The 19,193-nt window shown below is 37.3% G+C and overlaps 1 protein-coding gene across 12 annotated transcripts in view; it reads left to right on the top strand.

The window, feature by feature from the left end:
* WDR76 (WD repeat domain 76) overlaps positions 1 to 19,193 on the top strand; it is a 56,626-nt gene that overhangs the window by 28,949 nt on the left and 8,484 nt on the right. For all 12 annotated transcript variants that reach the window (XM_044933405.2, XM_044933410.2, XM_044933408.2 and 9 more), the window contains 4 exons: positions 231 to 384; positions 7,996 to 8,154; positions 17,895 to 18,112; positions 18,686 to 18,838. In XM_044933405.2, the coding sequence (XP_044789340.2) occupies positions 231 to 384; positions 7,996 to 8,154; positions 17,895 to 18,112; positions 18,686 to 18,838 (684 nt within the window). The remainder of the gene's footprint in view (positions 1 to 230; positions 385 to 7,995; positions 8,155 to 17,894; positions 18,113 to 18,685; positions 18,839 to 19,193) is intronic.

Here is a 19,193-nt window from a genome sequence, read left to right as displayed (position 1 = left end):
CTCTGCTGTTAGTATATATGAATGTTTAGTATATATGAATGTTTAACTATAGCCTACTAACTTTTATGAGTGAAAAATAGTACTCTATTGTTTAATTTGATTTCCTTGGTTGCCAGGAAGTTGAATATTTTCCCACATTTATTATTACTTTTCTTTTTTGAATCACCTTTTATTGTTTTGACCATTGAGTTTGGTTTTACTTCTCAAGTTTAACTTTTTAATGTTCTCAGCTACAAAGTCAATTTAAATGGCATGGTCATTAGTGAAGATACTGTCTGTAAAGTTACCAGAGGCTCAGTTTCCTCAATGGCCATCCATCCATCGGAAATGAGAACTTTGGTGGCAGTTGGGGCCAAATCTGGGCAAGTTGGACTTTGGGATTTGGTAAGTTACTATTAATTTTTTGAAGCTACTGAAATTCAACTAAAGGAAATAGAGTGCGGAAGAATAGCCTAGAGCCATGTGTTTCTAGGTGTTACTTGAGATATATAGTTTTGTGCTTTGTGATTTCAAATTTTAGAAACTTAGAGGAATTTAAATTTACTTTATAAAACTTCTAACATTTTTAGCTTGAATATCATTAGTCATCTGGGCATAAATGCCTGCCAGGAAACTTTATTACAGCTTTAAATGTATATATGAAAAGATCATAGCAAGTTCTTAGTTTACTAATTATGTTTAAAATATAATTTTCAAACTGGATCAAAATATCTTCCCAGGGATGATCTTAGGATGATCCTAGTCATTTTTGATGAGTCAGAAACTGATATTAAATTTCGTTCATTGCATATATAATAATGCATTGATTGCTTTTAGTGGTTACAAAATTGAATAAAGCCAAGTTAATATTCTCTGAAATTATGTATTTATTTATTTTTGGCTTTGCTGGGACTTCGTTGCTATTTGGCCTTTTCTCTAGTCTCGATGAGCCGGGGCTGCTCTCTAGTTGTGCTCAGGCTTCCTATTTCGGTGGCTTGCCTTGTGGCAGAGCATGGGCCCCAGGGCGCTCAGGTTTCATCATCTGTGGCACATGGGCTCAGTAGTTGTGGCTCCTGGGCTCTAGAGCACAGGCTCAGGAGTTGCAGTACACTGGCTTAGTTGCTCTGCAGCATATGGGATCTTCCCGGATCAGAGATTGAACTCATGTCTCCTGCACTGGCAGACCACTGAGCCACCAGGGAAGCCCTGAATTTATTTTCTAATTGGGGAAGTAGAACAAAGACATGAGAAATGCCTGAAGGACAGTTAATGGAGACGGAGAAGCCATTGTGACTTGTCAAGGGTTGGGGTTAATTTGTCGATGGTTGGGGTTAATAAATAAAATGAATTTTGTGAGAAGAGAAGAAGTAAAAACCAAGTTCTCTTTTATTTTGAGTGCCTAGGTTCTTGCTTACTTTGATAAGATGTTAGTAGGGGTAGGAGGCGAAAGGATTTGGTAAAGAAAACAGAAGCAGGGAAGTGGGACGAGGACCAGAAATAGTATAAGATTGTATAAGCTAAGAGATGAATTTCAAGCATGAGAGTCTGACAGGGCTTTTTTTCAGAGGAGTTAAGAAGAATGGGTGGCTTCACTTGTAGATCAGTTGGTAAAGAATCCACCTGCAATGCAGGAGACACAGGTTTGATTCCTGGGTTGGAAAGATCCCCTGGAGAAGGAAATGGCAACCCACTTCAGTATTCTTGCCTGGAGAATCCCATGGATGGAGGAACCTGGAGGGCTGTAGTCCATGGGGTCACAAGAGTTGGACATGACTTAGTGACTAAACGACCACCAAAAAGAATGGGAACAGAAAAAAGGGATGTTCGTTTTGACATAGGGTATGATTAGTGAGTTGAGAGAATAGCTTCAACAATAAGGTAAGGAAGGAACAGAGACTTTTAGGAGATTAAAAAAGTATGGGGTCTTGGACTTCCCAGGTGGTGCAGTGGATGAGAATCTGTGTGTGAACGCAGGGAACATGGGTTCGATCCCTGTTCCAGGAAGAGTCCACATGCTGTGGAGCAACTAAGGCTGTGAGCCAGAAGTACCGAAGCCTGAGTGCCTAGAGCCTGTGCTCTGCACCAAGAGAAGCCATCGCGATAAGAAGCTTGAGCATCCCAAGCAAGAGTATCCCCCACTCACTGCACTAGAGAAACCCGCATGCTGCAATGAAGACCCAGTGCAGCCAAAAGTAAATAAAACAAAAATTAAAAAAAAAATGAAGTAGAAGAAATGAAAACAGTGGATAGACTATTTGTTGAAGAACTTAGAAAAGGAAAAACAGAATTAGCGTAGTCAAGTGAGTATCTTTTAAGGGTGCATGTTGATATATAGCACAGAGTTGAAGACATGTAGAACAGTCCATTTGTCATGTCTTTTCTGATCTCCAAAAATCTTTTTTACTGGATGTCTGCAGTCCAGTGTTTTTATCAACTTTCTAGTTTTTCAGGACACCTGGTTATCTCAACAGACTGAGCAAGTCTAAAGCCAGTGTCTTAGCTATCCTGTTCTCACTCCCCAACTTCCTTAGTTTTTTTTTTTTTTTTTAATATTTATTTTTATTGTTGTGGCACATGGGTTCTTTGCTCTTAGCTGCGGAATGCGGGATCTTTAGTTGAAACATGTGAACTCTTAGTTTTGGCATGTGGAATCTGGTTTCCTGACCAGGGAACAAACCGACCACCCTGCACAGGGAGTGGGGCATCTTAGCCACTGGACAGCCAGGGGAGTCCTCTCCTAGTTTTTGTTTTTTAAATTAGTTTTGTTGAGGTATAAGTCATATTTTATAAAATCCACACATTTAAAATGTACAATTTAATGATTTTTAGTAAGTTTATTGAGTTGTGTAACTATCATCATAATTCAGTTTTAGAACATTTTCATCATTCCTGTAAGATTCCTCATGGCTATTTACATTTAATCCCTGTTTCTACCCTTACCCCTGGGCAAATCTCTACAAATTTGCATTTTTTAGATAAATTTCATATAAATAGAATCATAGAATACATGGTCTTTTATGTTGGTGTTTTTTTTTTAGTATGGTTTTAAGGTGTATCTGTGTTACTATAACATGCTTGTAGATGCTAATCTATCAGCACCTCTGTCTTTTATTGTTGAATAGTATTTCCGTGTTTGATTATACAACATTTTGTTTATGCATTTATCACCCGGTAGACATTTGGGTTGTTTCCACTTCCTGGCTGTTCTGAATAATTTGATTTTAAATATTGTGTACGCATTTTTGTGTGGAAATGTGTTTTCATTTCTTTCGAGTGGGTTCCTGGGAATAGAATTGCTAGGTCATATGGAAACTGGTTAACATTTGAGGAACTGCCAAACTGCTTTCCAAAGGGTTTGCACCATCTTCTGTTCCCACCAGCAATGTATGCAGGTTCCAGTTTTCATCCATGCTCACCAACATTTATTATTGTCTGTCTTTCTGATTATAGTCTTTCAAAGTGGGTGTATTTTCCTAGTGAAGTTTTATCTCCCTGTGGTTTTGATTTGCATTTGTCTAATGAATAATGATGTTGAGGCTCTTATCCTGCCATTTGGATGTCTTTGGTGAAATGTCTATTCAGATCTTTTGTCAATTTTTTTTATTGGATTGTTTGTTTTTTTATTGAGTTGTAAGAGTTCCTTGTATACTCTAGATGCGAATCCTTATCAGGTACTTGATTTACAAATATTTCTCCTTGTCTTTTCATTTTCTTTATGCTATTGAAGTGCAAAGTTTTGAGTTTTGATGAGGTCCAATTTATCAAATTTTTAATGGATTGTGTTTTTGGTGTCATCTAAGAAATCTTCTGTGTAGCCTGAAGTCAGGAAGTTTTTCTCCTATGTATTTTTCTAAATATTTTTATAATTTAAGCTTTCACACTTAGTTCACTGATCCACCTTGAGTTAGTATTATTTTTATAATCTTTGAATTGTTTTTGTATATGCTCTGAGGTAAGGGCCCCGGTTCCTCTTTTCATATGTGTATATCCAGTTGTCCCAGCGCTGTTGAAAGACTCCTTTGCCGCATTGAATTGCCTTGGTATGCCCTCAGCTTTCCACTTAACTTTTCTTAAGATTCCTAGTCTCGCCTAGGGTCAAAAGTTGCATTGTCATTCATTTGGTCACCCATGTACCCATTCATTCATTCCACACTTACTGAGTATTTTGTGTTAAGTACCTTTCTAATGATGCCCCAGCCATATTTGTGAGGAAAGACTGTCCATGTTCTCATAGGGTTTGGAATTTAGTGGCAAAGGCAGCATGAATGAAGTAATTATATGTTTGATAAGTGGAGTGGATTATATACTCTGATTAATGGAGTGAAGGAAGAGTGGTATTATCACGTAACAGGTAGACTGGCCTAATTTGGAGGATCAGGGAAGGCTTCCCTGAAGAAGAGAGAATTGAGTTGAGATTTGAAAGCTAAGTAGGAATAAACCAAGCAAAGAAAGGGAAAAGAGCATTTCAGGCAAGAGGAACAGCATGTTAAGGACCTTAGGCAGTAGGGTGCCAGCTTGATACATTCAAAGACCTGAAAAAATGCCTGTGTGGCTGGAGCATGGACAACAAAGGCATAGATGGAAGGGATGAGTAGAGTAGGGGGGAAATACAGAGGTGGGAAGAGGTCAGATGTATATCTTTATAAATTTTGTTCAGAATTTTGCTTTTTATCCTAAAAGCAAGAGGAAGCATGGAAGAGTTAGGTTGTCCCTTCATTCCTTATGTCTAGTAAAATCCTTTAATGATTTTGCCCTCTCTTTCCTGTCCTGGCTAACAGCAGATTAGTGAGGGCTCCATTTTCTTTTTCTTTTCTTTTTTGGGAGTAATCGTCTTTACTGGTGCTTGTACTTTCAGTTTTCATATTCCAATACAGTGTGTACAGACAGTCATTTCTAGGCGCAAAACAAACTGGTCCTGGACTCATTTTGGTTTGAAGTTGTTAGATGTACACTTAACTTGGTATTTTTGGACTGAAATGAAATTTGAACTGCAGGTTTCCCTCCTTATCCAAAGTGAAAGTGAAAGTGAAGTCACTCAGTTGTGTCCGACTCTTTGTGACCCCATGGACTGTAGCCTACCAGCTTCCTCCTCCCATGGGATTTTCCAGGCAAGAATACTGGAGTGGGTTGCCATTTCCTTCTCCACCTTATCCAACAGTAGAGTATTACTATGAAACAGTTTGTAAGCTCAAATGGTGTAATGCAAGAAGCAATTACCTTAAGGTGTCTTGCTAATAAATGCACAGAATAAATCAAGATAAAGTACAGATGCTGTCAGACACAGTTCAGAGCTAAGAGCGGCTTCATGCTGAGATCCTGAGTGTAAGTTCCCTGGGACAGAGCTTGGTGGTGCCACTCTTGCTGCTTGGGGTGCGCTGCCTCTGTAACAGCTTCCTGCAAAACAAATGCTGAATACTATTTTCATTTTTCACCTTTTCTCATAAAAACGAAAATCCTTTTTGGATTCCCTTCAGTTAGCGAAAATAGGTGTTAACATAGGTGTTTTGTAAGAGCGAAGTGGTGTAAAGCACAAAGCAAACTTTTGAAAAGCAAGGTTACCTGTGTTTAAATTTAAAGTAATTAAAATAGAAAATTCAGTTCTTCAGTTCTACCAGGCACATTTCAAGTGCTTAATAGCCACACATGAATAGTGGATACCATATTGGACAGTGCATACATATATCATTTTTGTCATCTCACAAAGTTCTTTTGGACAGTGATGCTGTGGAGCAAGTTAATAACAGCATTAATTTTGGTAAAATAAGGCTCAAAGATAAGATAACAAACAATGGAATGAAGGAGACAGCAAAACTAAGGAAACAAATTGAAAATCAGTGAAACTAATAAATGAGAAGGAACAGAATAAACATTGCTGAAAATAAAATTACTGATATTAAAGGAAAGATTTGAGGTTATCTTAAATACAGATGAAAAAAGTTTTAAGGGAAAAGCCAGAATTGGATTGGCACGTTTGAAAATATATGAAATGTTCTTGGAAGCTTTGGAGCTTAAAGGACAAAGAATTCTTCAGGTAGGAAAAACAAATTATATTCAAGGGGAGAAGCCAGGCTTGCCTCAGTTTTCTACAACATTTTATGTAATGTCTACAAAGTTCTGAGGGAGGAAGTGTGGCCTGGAATACATAGGTAGCCCAAGATATTATTCTTATGTAAAGGCAGCAGGTAGGTATTTTCACATGTGAAAAAACTCAAGAAATTCAAGACCTATGAGTTCATCTGGAAAAAACTGCTCGATAGAAAATCTCAGCCAGTTAAAAGTAAGTCAAAATTAAGAATTCACAAGTGAAGAAGCTTGACAGAAGAATCGATGATGAGTATTGAATCCATTTAAATGAAGAACTAATATTAAACAGCAATATGAATTATGGTTACAGAACTAGATATGAATGTTGTTAACCTGGACAAAATTAACTATAGAGATGGAAAAAGGGGAGATAGGAGGGTGGGAGGAAATAGTGTCCTCAATCAATAGAAATTTAAAATTGAGACATCCATAGTTAAATTTAAAAATAAAACTTAATGACTGTAAGGGCTTTATGCTTTATACTGTTTCCTTCTTAGATAACTCTTGTAAAGAAATACTTGAAATTCAAAAATTCCTTCAGCTTGCTTTTCTTTTATTATTTTAAAGTATAGTTAAATTTAATACTATTAAAAGTGGCCTTCCCCATCCCACCCCCCCAAAAATCTTCTCTGTCCTTCTATCTATATAAGTAACTAAATGTAAAGACATCTATAATGATTGCTCAGTATTTCAGTGATAATTTTGGTCAATTTTGGGTTTTGAATGATTTTTCAGAGCTTTTGTCTGGAGCGTATTGTTTTTCTAAAAAATATATGCTATGGACAAATATGCCAAAGAGTTAACAGTGGTTAACTCTGGGTAGGAGGAGGAGTATGTGTGGTTGTAATTTTTTTCCTTTTTCTAAAAGGAATTTTTCTTTCTTTCCTTTAAAATTTTTTTCTCTTTAAAAACTTAAATAAAAAAGACAAAAACAGTGCTTGAGTATTTCAGAGCAGACTAGGCTAGATTTGGAGATGATAGTTGTTGGTTCATAGTATAACATGCGGTATAGGAATGTAGTGTGGAAATTCGAAACATGATGATTTCAGAGTTGATAATCTAGTGGTGAGAGGATAATCTTTAGAAGCAGTAATATTACTACAGAAATTCAAATACATGCATTTTTCATGGGGTATTTAGGGGATTTGTTTGTTTGTTTTTTTTTTTTTCCAGTTGCTAAGTCGTGTCTAACTCTTTGTGATTCCATGGACTGCAACATGCCAGGCATCCCTGTCCTTCAATATCTCCTGGAGTTTGCTCAAACTCACGTCCATTGAGTCAGTGATGCTATCTAACCATCTTATCCTCTGCCGCCCCCTTCTCCTCTTGCCCTCACTCTGCCACCCCCTTCTCCTCTTTCCCTCAATCTTTTCCAGCATCAGGGTCTTTTCCAGTGAGCCAGCTCTTCGCATCAGGTGGCCAGAGTATTTAGGGGATAAAATATTGTAAATACTATCATTTTGGGCCAGAACCAAGCAACTTACGAAAATTGTGCTCAGGATGATATACTCATAGAGAAGCATACTTAGCAAGCAAAGTAGAAGTAACGTTGATGTATTTTAGTAGGAAGGAATTATCCTGTGTGTGCAATAAAAAGTAAATCTCACATTTCCTGAGGATTTCATGAAATTAAGTCAGAATAAGCAGTAATTATTTCCCCTCTGCATTATGAAAAATTAGTTGTCTAGTGGTAAAAAACTGGAAACTGTTAAAATAAATGAGACTTAATTCTGTTGGATTGAAAATTAGGAAAATAGCTTAGAGTCTAAAGTTTCTAGTTCTGACTTTCTAATTGGGAGGTTGGGTATATAATAGACTGAGAAAAGACTGACTATAATACAGACAAAAATATTTTAATGACTTAATGACATAGAATATATTACTATTTCTCACCAGTTTTTGTCTCTCTCCCTACCCCTAACTCTCTTCCAGACTCACCAACCTAAAGAGGATGGAGTTTATCTTTTTCAGCCCCACAGTCAGCCGGTCGGCTGTCTTTACTTCTCACCTGCCAATGCGGCTCACCTGCTGTCACTGAGCTATGATGGCACATTACGCTGTGGGGACTTTTCCAGGGCTGTTTTTGAAGAGGTAAATGTTAATGTGTTTACATATTGACCTTAGATGATATTCTAGATTCTTTATGAAATGCCACATGAATGATTATTATACCATCAGACTGGATGAGATGGGATGGAACAGGGACTTTAGAACTATTCTGCCTAAATTCATATCCCATCTGGTACTCTTTGTGTGACCTTGGCAAGTTCCTTTACCTCTTTGTGTCTCAGTTTCCTTAGTTTTGAAGTGAAACAGTAGTAATATTTACCTTACAGGACTGTCACGAGGATTAAGTGAGTTAATGTAGATAAAGTACTTAAAACAGAGCCTGGCACATGAGAGATTTTTGCTCTTATTTTTTATTTTTGCAAAAATCTTTTAAAGACAATAACCTATTCTTCTGTTTTAAGGCTTAAAACTTGTCTTTTATTCAGGAAAAATATTAGAATATTATTATATTTTTGTTTATTATTTCTAGCCTTTGCAGATATGAATTTTGTGAGGCTGATTCTTAGATGTGACAGAAAAGACTATAGAGAAATTCATCACATAACAAATAGTACTATAGCACATTATATCTAAAACATATGGCAAGTCTACATTAACTCACTTAATGTATCACAGAAACTATAAAATTTGTTTTTTTGTCTTCTAGCTAAGATTTATCAGGCCTACATGCCATATATATATATCTGATAATAGATTAGCTCAGCTATTTTTATCTGGTGAAGTTAGAATGAAATACTGCAATAGGATGTGATAAAATTGTACTCTGGCAAGAAATGGACACCCAGGCGATTTCGTTCAGAACATCTTAGGCCAGGTTTATTCGTAACCACCTGTTGAGGATAAGGTCTTTTCTGGGCTAATCTAGCCTCTATGAGGTCAGATTAAGTTGAAGTCTGTTTAAGAATAGTTGAAAGATATGATAAAAACTCTCCAGAAAGCAGGAATAGAAGGAACATACCTCAACATAATAAAAGCTATATATGACAAACCCACAGCAAACATTATCCTCAATGGTGAAAAATTGAAAGCATTTCCTCTAAAGTCAGGAACAAGACAAGGGTGCCCACTTTCACCATTACTATTCAACATAGTTTTGGAAGTTTTGGCCACAGCAATCAGAACAGAAAAAGAAATAAAAGGAATCCAAATTGGAAAAGAAGAAGTAAAGCTCTCACTGTTTGCAGATGACATGATCCTCTACATAGAAAACCCTAAAGACTCCACCAGAAAATTACTAGAACTAATCAATGACTATAGTAAAGTTGCAGGATATAAAATCAACACCCAGAAATCCCTTGCATTCCTATACACTAATAACGAGAAAACAGAAAGAGAAATTAAGGAAACAATTCCATTAAGGAAACAAAACCATTGCAACGGAAAGAATAAAATACTTAGGAATATATCTACCTAAAGAATCTAAAGACCTATATATAGAAAACTATAAAACACTGGTGAAAGAAATCAAAGAGGACACTAACAGATGGAGAAATATACCATGTTCATGGATTGGAAGAATCAATATAGTGAAAATGAGTATACTACCCAAAGCAATCTATAGATTCAATGCAATCCCTATCAAGCTACCAACAGCATTCTTCACAGAGCTAGAACAAATAATTTCACAATTTGTATGGAAAAACAAAAAACCTCGAATAGCCAAAGCGATCTTGAGAAAGAAGAATGGAACTGGAGGAATCAACCTACCTGACTTCAGGCTCTACTACAAAGCCACAGTTATCAAGACAGTATGGTACTGGCACAAAGACAGAAATATAGATCAATGGAACAAAATAGAAAGCCCAGAGATAAATCCACACACATATGGACACCTTATCTTTGACAAAGGAGGCAAGAATATACAATGGATTAAAGACAATCTCTTTAACAAGTGGTGCTGGGAACTCTGGTCAACCACTTGTAAAAGAATGAAACTAGAACACTTTCTAACACCATACACAAAAATAAACTCAAAATGGATTAAAGATCTAAACGTAAGACCAGAAACTATAAAACTCCTAGAGGAGAACATAGGCAAAACACTCTCTGACATACATCACAGCAGGATCCTCTATGACCCACCTCCCAGAATATTGGAAATAAAAGCAAAAATAAACAAATGGGACCTAATTAACCTTAAAAGCTTCTGCACATCAAAGGAAACTATTAGCAAGGTGAAAAGACAGCCTTCAGAATGGGAGAAGATAATAGCAAATGAAGCAACTGACAAACAACTAATCTCCAGAATATACAAGCAACTCCTACAGCTCAACTCCAGAAAAATAAATGACCCAATCAAAAAATGGGCCAAAGAACTAAATAGACATTTCTCCAAAGAAGACATACAGATGGCTAACAAACACATGAAAAGATGCTCAACATCACTCATTATCAGAGAAATGCAAATCAAAACCACTATGAGGTACCATTTCACACCAGTCAGAATGGCTGCGATCCAAAAGTCTACAAGCAATAAATGCTGGAGAGGGTGTGGAGAAAAGGGAACCCTCTTACACTGTTGGCGGGAATGCAAACTAGTACAGCCACTATGGAGAACAGTGTGGAGATTCCTTAAAAAACTGGAAATAGACCTGCCTTATGATCCAGCAATCCCACTGCTGGGCATACACACTGAGGAAACCAGAAGGGAAAGAGACACGTGTACCCCAGTGTTCATCGCAGCACTGTTTATAATAGCCAGGACATGGAAGCAACCTAGATGTCCATCAGCAGATGAATGGATAAGAAAGCTGTGGTACATATACACAATGGAGTATCACTCAGCCATTAAAAAGAATACATTTGAATCAGTTCTAATGAGGTGGATGAAACTGGAGCCTATTATACAGAGTGAAGTAAGCCAGAAAGAAAAACACCAATACAGTATACTAACGCATATATATGGAATTTAGAAAGATGGTAACAATAACCCTGTGTACGAGACAGCAAAAGAGACACTGATGTATAGAACAGTCTTATGGACTCTGTGGGAGAGGGAGAGGGTGGGAAGATTTGGGAGAATGGCATTGAAACATGTAAAATATCATGTATGAAACGAGTTGCCAGTCCAGGTTCGATGCACGATACTGGATGCTTGGGGCTGGTGCACTGTGATGACCCAGAGGGATGGTTAGGGGAGGGAGGAGGGAGGAGGGTTCAGGATGGGGAACACATGTATACCTGTGGCGGATTCATTTTGATATTTGGCAAAACTAATACAGTTATGTAAAGTTTAAAAATAAAATAAAATTAAAAAAAAAAAAAAAAAAAGAATAGTTGAAAGACGTTAGGCTCGTACTTGTGACTATCCATCTGCTGAAAGATAACTCTACCAAGGTAAACAGCCTTTACCCCTTGAAGGTTTTCTAATCCATTTGATCTCTGGTTGGGTAGACCAGAAGCTTCCAAAGGCCTGAGGAATCCTCACAGTATTTGATGCCAGTGATTACATTTGGTCTCCTACTTAAATATCTGCTACTTAATGCTTACAACAAACATGTCATTTCAAGTGAGCTTTCACATTTGCTCATTAACCATATTAGATTTCCTCATTAAGAGAATTCTTATAAATTAAACCCTTTTTCAATGTGAATTTTAATCTTTATGAAGTTTAGGATGGTTTAGATGTAGGTTTCTACCCTTTAACTTATTTTGAATGAAACTTTTGGAGTTTTTAGACATCCTCAGTATAAGTGCAATTTTATGTGTGAAACAATGAAGAAAACATGATATCATCACTTATGGTTTATTGTCATAAATACTAATTTAATTGATCTAATTTTATGTATGCCTTAATTTTTTATGTGAGCCAGTACTCAAAATTAACACATTCTGATGTCTTTGTAATTATTCTAATGTTCTGTGTACAGATTATTTATAATTACTTATAGGAGTTTTTCTTAATACATGTATTTATTGAAGTATAGTTGACTTACAATGTTTCAGGTGCACAGCAAGGTGATTCAGTTATACATATTATTTTTCAGATTATTTTCCATTATAGGTTATTAAAAAATATTGACTATAGGTCCCTGTGCTATACAGTAAACCTTTGTTACTTGTTGCATCTATTTTTTTTAAATTAGAAATCTAGCATTCTCTTCATACTAAGTCAAACAAGTGGAATCAAAATGTCATAAATTTTTTAGTTAGGTGAAAATTCATAAGTTTTCTAAAATACATATATTATGCATAACATATATATATGTATACAAAAGTTTTTCTGCTATGCTTGATAAAGGCTTGAGAGAGAGCATAAAAAAATATAGATGGAGAAATTGGAAAACCTAAACTTAATGAAATGGAGCACTGAGTATGAAGAAAAAATGAAACAAACTAGATGAAAGTAAAAGATGATCATCTAGTCCAGTTGGTTTTAAACATGGCTGCTCATTAGAAACATATCTGGAGCTTTGGACAAAAAAAGCAGTACCTAGGCATTTGTAATTCTGATATGCATCTGGATTTTAAAAAGTGATTATAGGTTTTCTTATTAAATGGTAGCTTTGGTGATAGAGAACTCTATTATTTTTCTGTTGATCAGTCATGATACAATGGTATTAAGTGAGTAATAGTTCAGTTCAGTTGCTCAGTTGTGTCCAACTCTTTGTGACCCCATGGACTGCAGCACACTAGGCTTCCCTGTCCATCACGAACTCCTGGAACTTACTCAGACTCATGTCCATTGAGTCAGTGATGCCATCCAACCATCTCATCCTCTGTCATCCCCTTCTCCTCGCACCTTTGATTTTTCCTAGCATCAGGGTCTTTTCCAATGAGTCCGTTCTTCACATCAGGTGGCCAAAGTATTGGAGCTTCAGCTTCAGCATCAGTCCTTCCAATGAATATTCAGGACTGATTTCCTTTAGGATGGACTGGTTTGATCTCTTTGCAGTCCACCCTGTCCAACCTTCAGCCTTTCCCAGAATCAGGATCTTTTCCAGTGAGTCATCTCTTTGTATCAGATGGCCAAAGTATTGGAGCTTCTGCTTCAGCATCAGTTCTTCCAATGAATATATAACAGAGTTGATTTCCTTTTGGATTCACTGATTTGATCTCCTTGCAGTCTAAGGGATTCCCAAAAGTCTTCTCCAGTATCACAGTTTGAAAGCATCAATTCTTCAGTACTCAGCCTTCTTTATGGTCCAGCTCTCACATTTGTACATGATTACTGGAAAAACCATATCTTTGACTATACAGATCTTTGTTGGCCAAATGATGTCTCTGCTTTTTAATGTGCTGTCTAGGTTTGGCATAGCTTTTCTTCCAAGGAGCAAGCATCTTTTAAATTCATGGCCGCTGTCATCATTTACAGTGATTTTGGAGGCCAGGTAAATAAAATCTGTCACTACTTCCACTTTTCCCCTTCTACTTGCCATGAAGTGATAGGACTGGATGCCGTGATTTTAGTTTTGAATGTTTGAGTTTCAGGCTAGCTTTTTCACTCTCCTCTTTCAGCCTCATCAAGAGGCTCTTTAGTTCCTTTTTACTTTCTGCCATTAGAATGGTATTATCTGCATATCTGAGGTTGTTGATATTTCTCCTGGCAGTCTTGATTCCAGCTTGTGCTTCATCCAGTCTGGCATTTCGCATGATATACTCTGCATATAAATTAAATAAGTAGGGTGACAGTATAAGCCTTGTCATACTCCTTTCCTAATTTAGAACCAGTAAGTTGTTCCATGTCTGGTTCTTACTGTTGCTTACTGTTCTTACTGGTTCTTACTGTTGCTTCTTGACCATCATACAGGTTTCTCAGGAGAGAAACCATCTCTTTAAGAATTTTCCATAGTTTGTTGTGATCCAAACAGTCAAAGACTTCAGTGTGGTCAGTGAAACAGAAGTAGTTGTTTTTTTTTTAATTCTCTTGCTTTCTCTATGATCCAGTGAATGTTGGCAATTTGATTTCTGGTTCCTCTGCCTTTTCTAAACCCAGCTTGTACATCTGAAAGTTCTCTATTCATGTACTGGTGAAGCCTAGCTTGAAGGATTTTGAGCATAACTTTACTAGCATGTGAAATGAGTGCAATTGTACAGTAGTCTGAACATTCTTTGTCATTGCCCTTCTTTGGGATTGGAATGAAAACTAACATTTTCCAGTCCTGTGGTCACTGCTGACATATTTTCCAAATTTGCTGACATATTGAGTGCATCACTTTAACATCATCATTTAGGATTTTGAGTAACTCAGCTGGAATTCTGTCACCTCCACTAGCTTGTTTGTAAGTAATGCTTCCTAAGGCCACTTGACTTCACATACTAGGATGTCTGGCTCTAGGTGAGTGACTGTACCATTTTGGTTACCTGGGTCATTAAGACTTTTTTTTGTACGGTTCTTCTGTGTATTCTTACCACCTCTTCTTAATCTCCTCTGCTTCTGTTAGGTCTGTATTGCTTCCATCCTTCATTGTGCCCATCCTTGAATGAAATGTTCCCTTTATATCTTCAGTTTTCTTGAAGAGATCTTTAGTCTTTCCTATTCTGTTGGTTTCCTCTACTTCTTTGCATTGTTCATTTAAAAAGGCCTTTTTTATCTCTCCTTGCTGTTCTCTGGAACTCTGCACTCAGTTGGGTATATCTTTCCCTTTCTCCCTTGCTTTTCACTTCTCTTCTTTCCTTAGCTATATGTAAAGCCTCCTCAGACAACGATTTTGCTTTTTTGCATTTCTTTTTCTTTTGGATGGTTTTGGTCACTGCCTCCTGTACAGTGTTACAAACCTCTGTCCATAGTTTGAAGAACTGCGGCACTCTGTCTGCCAGATGGAATACCTTGAATCTATTCTTCACCTCCCCTGTATAATCATACAGGATTTATTTAGGTCATACCTGAATGGTCTAGTGGTTTTCCCTACTTTCTTCAATTTAAGTCTGAATTTTGCAATAAGGAACTGATGGTCTGAGCCACAGTCAGCTCCAGGTCTTGTTTTTGCTGACTATATAGAGCTTCTCCATCTTTGTCTGCAAAAAATATAATCAGTCTGATTGCAATATTGACTACCTGGTGATGTCCATGTGTAGAATGGTCTATTGTATTGTTGGAAGAGGGTGTTTGCTATGACCAGTGCATTCTCTTGGCAAAACTCTATTAGCCTTGCAGTGCTTCATTTTGTACTCCAAGGCCAAACTTGCTTGTTACTCCAGGTATCTCTTGACTTCCTACTTTTGCATTCCAGTCCTCTGTAATGAAAAGGACATCATTTTGTTTTTGGTGTCAAATCTACAAGGTCTTGTAGGTTTTCATAGAACTGTTCTGCTTCTTTGGCCTAAGTGGTTGGGGCATAGACTCAGATTATTGTGATGCTGAATGGTTTGCCTTGGAAATGAACCGAGATTATTCTTTCATTTTTGAGATTGTACCCAAGTACTGTATTTTGGACTCTTTTGTTGACTATGAGGGCTACTCCTTTTCTTCTAAGGGATTCTTGCCCACAGTGGTAGATACAGTGGTCATCTGAATTAAATTTGCCCATTCCCGTCCATTTTAGTTCATTGATTCCTAAGTTGTCCTAAGAGTTTTTTTAAAAAAAGTCAGTGTTGTGAACTAAGTCATAGTTTAAAAAACATGGTGAGAGTGAAGTTTATGGTATAGGAAATACTACATCTCAGTAAAACTGTAAAAAGAAATTAAGAAGGGGGAAAAAAGAAATAGTGAGCCAAACCAAACCCACGTGCAGACTTGATTCTGTCTGACAGATGTCAACAGACAGCTGTCAGATGCCTTGAAGTTGAGGCAGAGGTGTCAGTAACTAAAGCTTTAGTCTCCTGGTTTGTGGTCTAGTAAAATGGTGTTGAGGATAAATAACACCATTTTGGGGATTCTCGATCTGTAGATCAATCTTGCCATCTCCTGCTTGAGTGTGTCCAATTTACCTTGATTCATGGACCTAGCATTCCAGGTTCCTATGCACTACTGTTCTTTATAGCGTTGGACTTTACTTTCACCACCAGACACATCCAAAACCAAGCAGCATTTCTGCTTTGGCCCAGCTGCTTCATTCTTTTTGGAGCTATTAGTAATTGCTTTCTGCTCTTCCCTCATAGCATGTTGGACCCTTTCCGATTTGGAGGGGCCGGTGTCCATCTTCCCGGTGTTCTTTCCTTTTGCCTTTTTATACTGTTCATGAGGTTTTCCTGACAAGAATACTGGCTTGGGTTGCCATTTCCTTCTCCAGTGGACCATATTTTGTCAGAACTCTTCAGTGTGACCTGTCTGTCTTGGGTGGCCCTGCACAGCATCACTCATAGTGTCATTGAGTTAAACAAGCCCCTTCGCCATGACAAGGCTGTTGTTCATGATGGGGATTTGCTTATTAGTAATTATTGTAATTATTTAAAGAAATGTCTATTTGGATCTTTGCCTGTTTTTAATTGGGTTAGCTGTCTTTTTAGTATTGAGTTGTCAAAGTTCTCCACTTATTTTTTTAAAAGTCAGGTTTATTGAGGTATACAGTACATACTATAAAACTTACCTATTTTAGGTGTGCAGTTTTATGAATCTTGGCAAACTTATGTAACCACCATGGCAATCAAGATAGAGAAAATTTCCTTCACCTGAAAAAAATTACCTCATGACCCTCTGCAGTTAGTCCTCTCTTCTTTCCCAAGCCCCTGGAAACCAGTGATGTGATTACTGTCCATATAATTAAAAAAAATTTTTATTGGTGTATAGTGGATTTACAGTGTTATGTTTCAAGTGTATAGCACAGTGAATCAGTTATACATATTATCCACAAGATTCTTTTCCCATATAGACCTTTACAGAGTATTGAGTACAGTTCTGTGTGCTATATAGCAGATTCTTATTAGTTATTTTATATATATTAGTGTGTATATGTCAGTCCCAATTTATCCACCCGCCCCCCCCCCCCCATCTCCTGGTAAACACAGTTTATTTTCTACATACATGACTCTACTTCTGTTTTGTAAATAAGTTCATTTGTACCCTTTTTTTAGGTTCCACATGTAAGCAATATATGATATTTGTCTGTATCTGATTTACTTAGAATGACAATCTATAGGTCCATCCATGTTTCTGCAAATAGCATTAGTTTGTTATTTTTTGTGGCTGACATTCCATCAGGATGTTCCTGGTGGCTTAGATGGTTAAAAAATCTGCCTGCAGTGTGGGGAGACCTGGGTTCGATCCCTGGGTTGGGAAGAACCCCTGGAGAAGGGAATGGCTATCAACTCAAGTATCCTGGCCTGGAGAATTCCATGGACTGTATAGCCCCTGGGGTCACAAAGAGTCGGACATGACTGAGCGACTTTCACTGAAACTGAATATTCCATCATATGTATGTACCACATCTTCTTTATCCACTCCACTATGGATGCACCCTTTAGGTTGCTTCCATGGCTTGGCGATTGTAAATAGTGCTGCTGTGAACATTGGGGTGCATATATCTTTTTGAGTTTCAATTTGTATTTCAATTGAGTAGAATTCAAATTCAGTCTATTTCCTAGTAAGTTTCAGGGTAGATCTGCAGCTGAGGTTTATTGGATTTAAGAGATTTGGGATGTAGCCCCAACATGGGTGGATGGGCTGTTTGATTGCAGGCAAGTCTTAGAGTTGATCAGTGCCTTCGATTCCATCTCTGCAAAAGAGGATGACCGTTTTGTCCTGTGTTTCTTGTGGGGATGATGGGAGGATAAATGAGGTATTTGGGGTAAAGTGTTGTATTACTTTTTTAACAAAGAATTTATGCATTGGCTTTTTTTAAAAGAAGAGCATTACTTAAGTTGATTGTTCCTTATATCCTTAGGTATATAGAGATGAAACAAGAAGCTTTTCCTCCTTTGACTTCTTGACAGAAGATGCCTCCACTTTAATAGTAGGTCACTGGGATGGAAGTATGTCACTAGTGGATAGGCGGACTCCTGGAACTTCTTGTGAGAAACTTATCAAAACTTCTTTGAGCAAAATAAGAACTGTTCATGTGCACCCAGTGCAGAGACAGTATTTTATCACTGCAGGGTTAAGGTATGTTCTTCATAAAAGTTTATGATACAGATGTTTTAACATTAGGAATAATGTTTTAGTTTGATTGACAAAGACTTTTTTGTGATACCCACAGACCAAATAATTTTCCTTTCTATGCTAATTTGAGGGTGGTTTTCTTTTTTTTAGTTTTTTTGTGATTCTTTAAAATGAGATTTAATACATAGTAAAAATATTGAACAAATATACATTTTTGTTTTCCCTGGTCTTGTGCATTTACTTCAGTCTTTTGAGAAGAAAATCTGTAAAAAATACAAGTTAAATGGGACCTACAATTTCTTAGTCTGTGTTAACTTTTTTCTTGAGGCGATGAGAAAACCAGCTAGAATCTTGTCTCTCTATACCCACCTGGTTACATATATATGCTATAATTTTGGAATTTTTCTAATTTTTAATCTATACCCGTGTTTTTAAAATTAATACCGAAGATTAGAGGGGCCTGTGTTAACTGTTCTTCAGCGTAGTGTGTATTTGAGTGTCTGCTTTATGCTCCAGCTGTTGTAGAGGCTTACTCTGTGTGCTGTGATGACACGAGAATTATCCCTCCTGTTACAGGGACATTCATGTCTATGATGCAAGATGCCTGAATCTCAGTGGAAACCAGCCTTTGATTTCTTTAACTGAACACACAAAGAGCATCGCTTCAGCCTATTTTTCACCTCTTACTGGTAACAGAGTAGTAACCACATGTGCTGATTGTAAGCTGAGGTAAATTGGGAAGACAGAAATACGTTGTTAAGAGTCTGTAATTACTGTGTTAACCAGTAGCTCTCTTAACTATTACTCCTTATTAAATCACTAGCGTTGATTGTTTTGTAGCCATGTCTAGGTTCCCAAAGATCAACTACTTGTACTTAATAGCATTTCAGCAGTTTTGGAATCTGTAAATTTCCTTGAGATTGGCAAGGAAGGTCTGTAGCTACCCTGGGGAATGATGTCAGGCTTTCCTTTTAGCACTGTGAAATCGGATGAAATCAGGCTTGTGATATCTTGTGTGAAAGTCACTCAGTCGTGTCCAGCTCTGTGACCCCATGGATTGTAACCTGTCAGGCTCCTCTGTCCG

This window comes from Bubalus bubalis, chromosome 20 (genome assembly GCF_019923935.1).
Source record: "Bubalus bubalis isolate 160015118507 breed Murrah chromosome 20, NDDB_SH_1, whole genome shotgun sequence".
NCBI classification, from domain to species: Eukaryota; Metazoa; Chordata; class Mammalia; order Artiodactyla; family Bovidae; genus Bubalus; species Bubalus bubalis.
The sequence above is the reverse complement of the archived record's forward strand: the minus strand, read 5'-3'. Positions and strand labels throughout refer to the sequence as shown.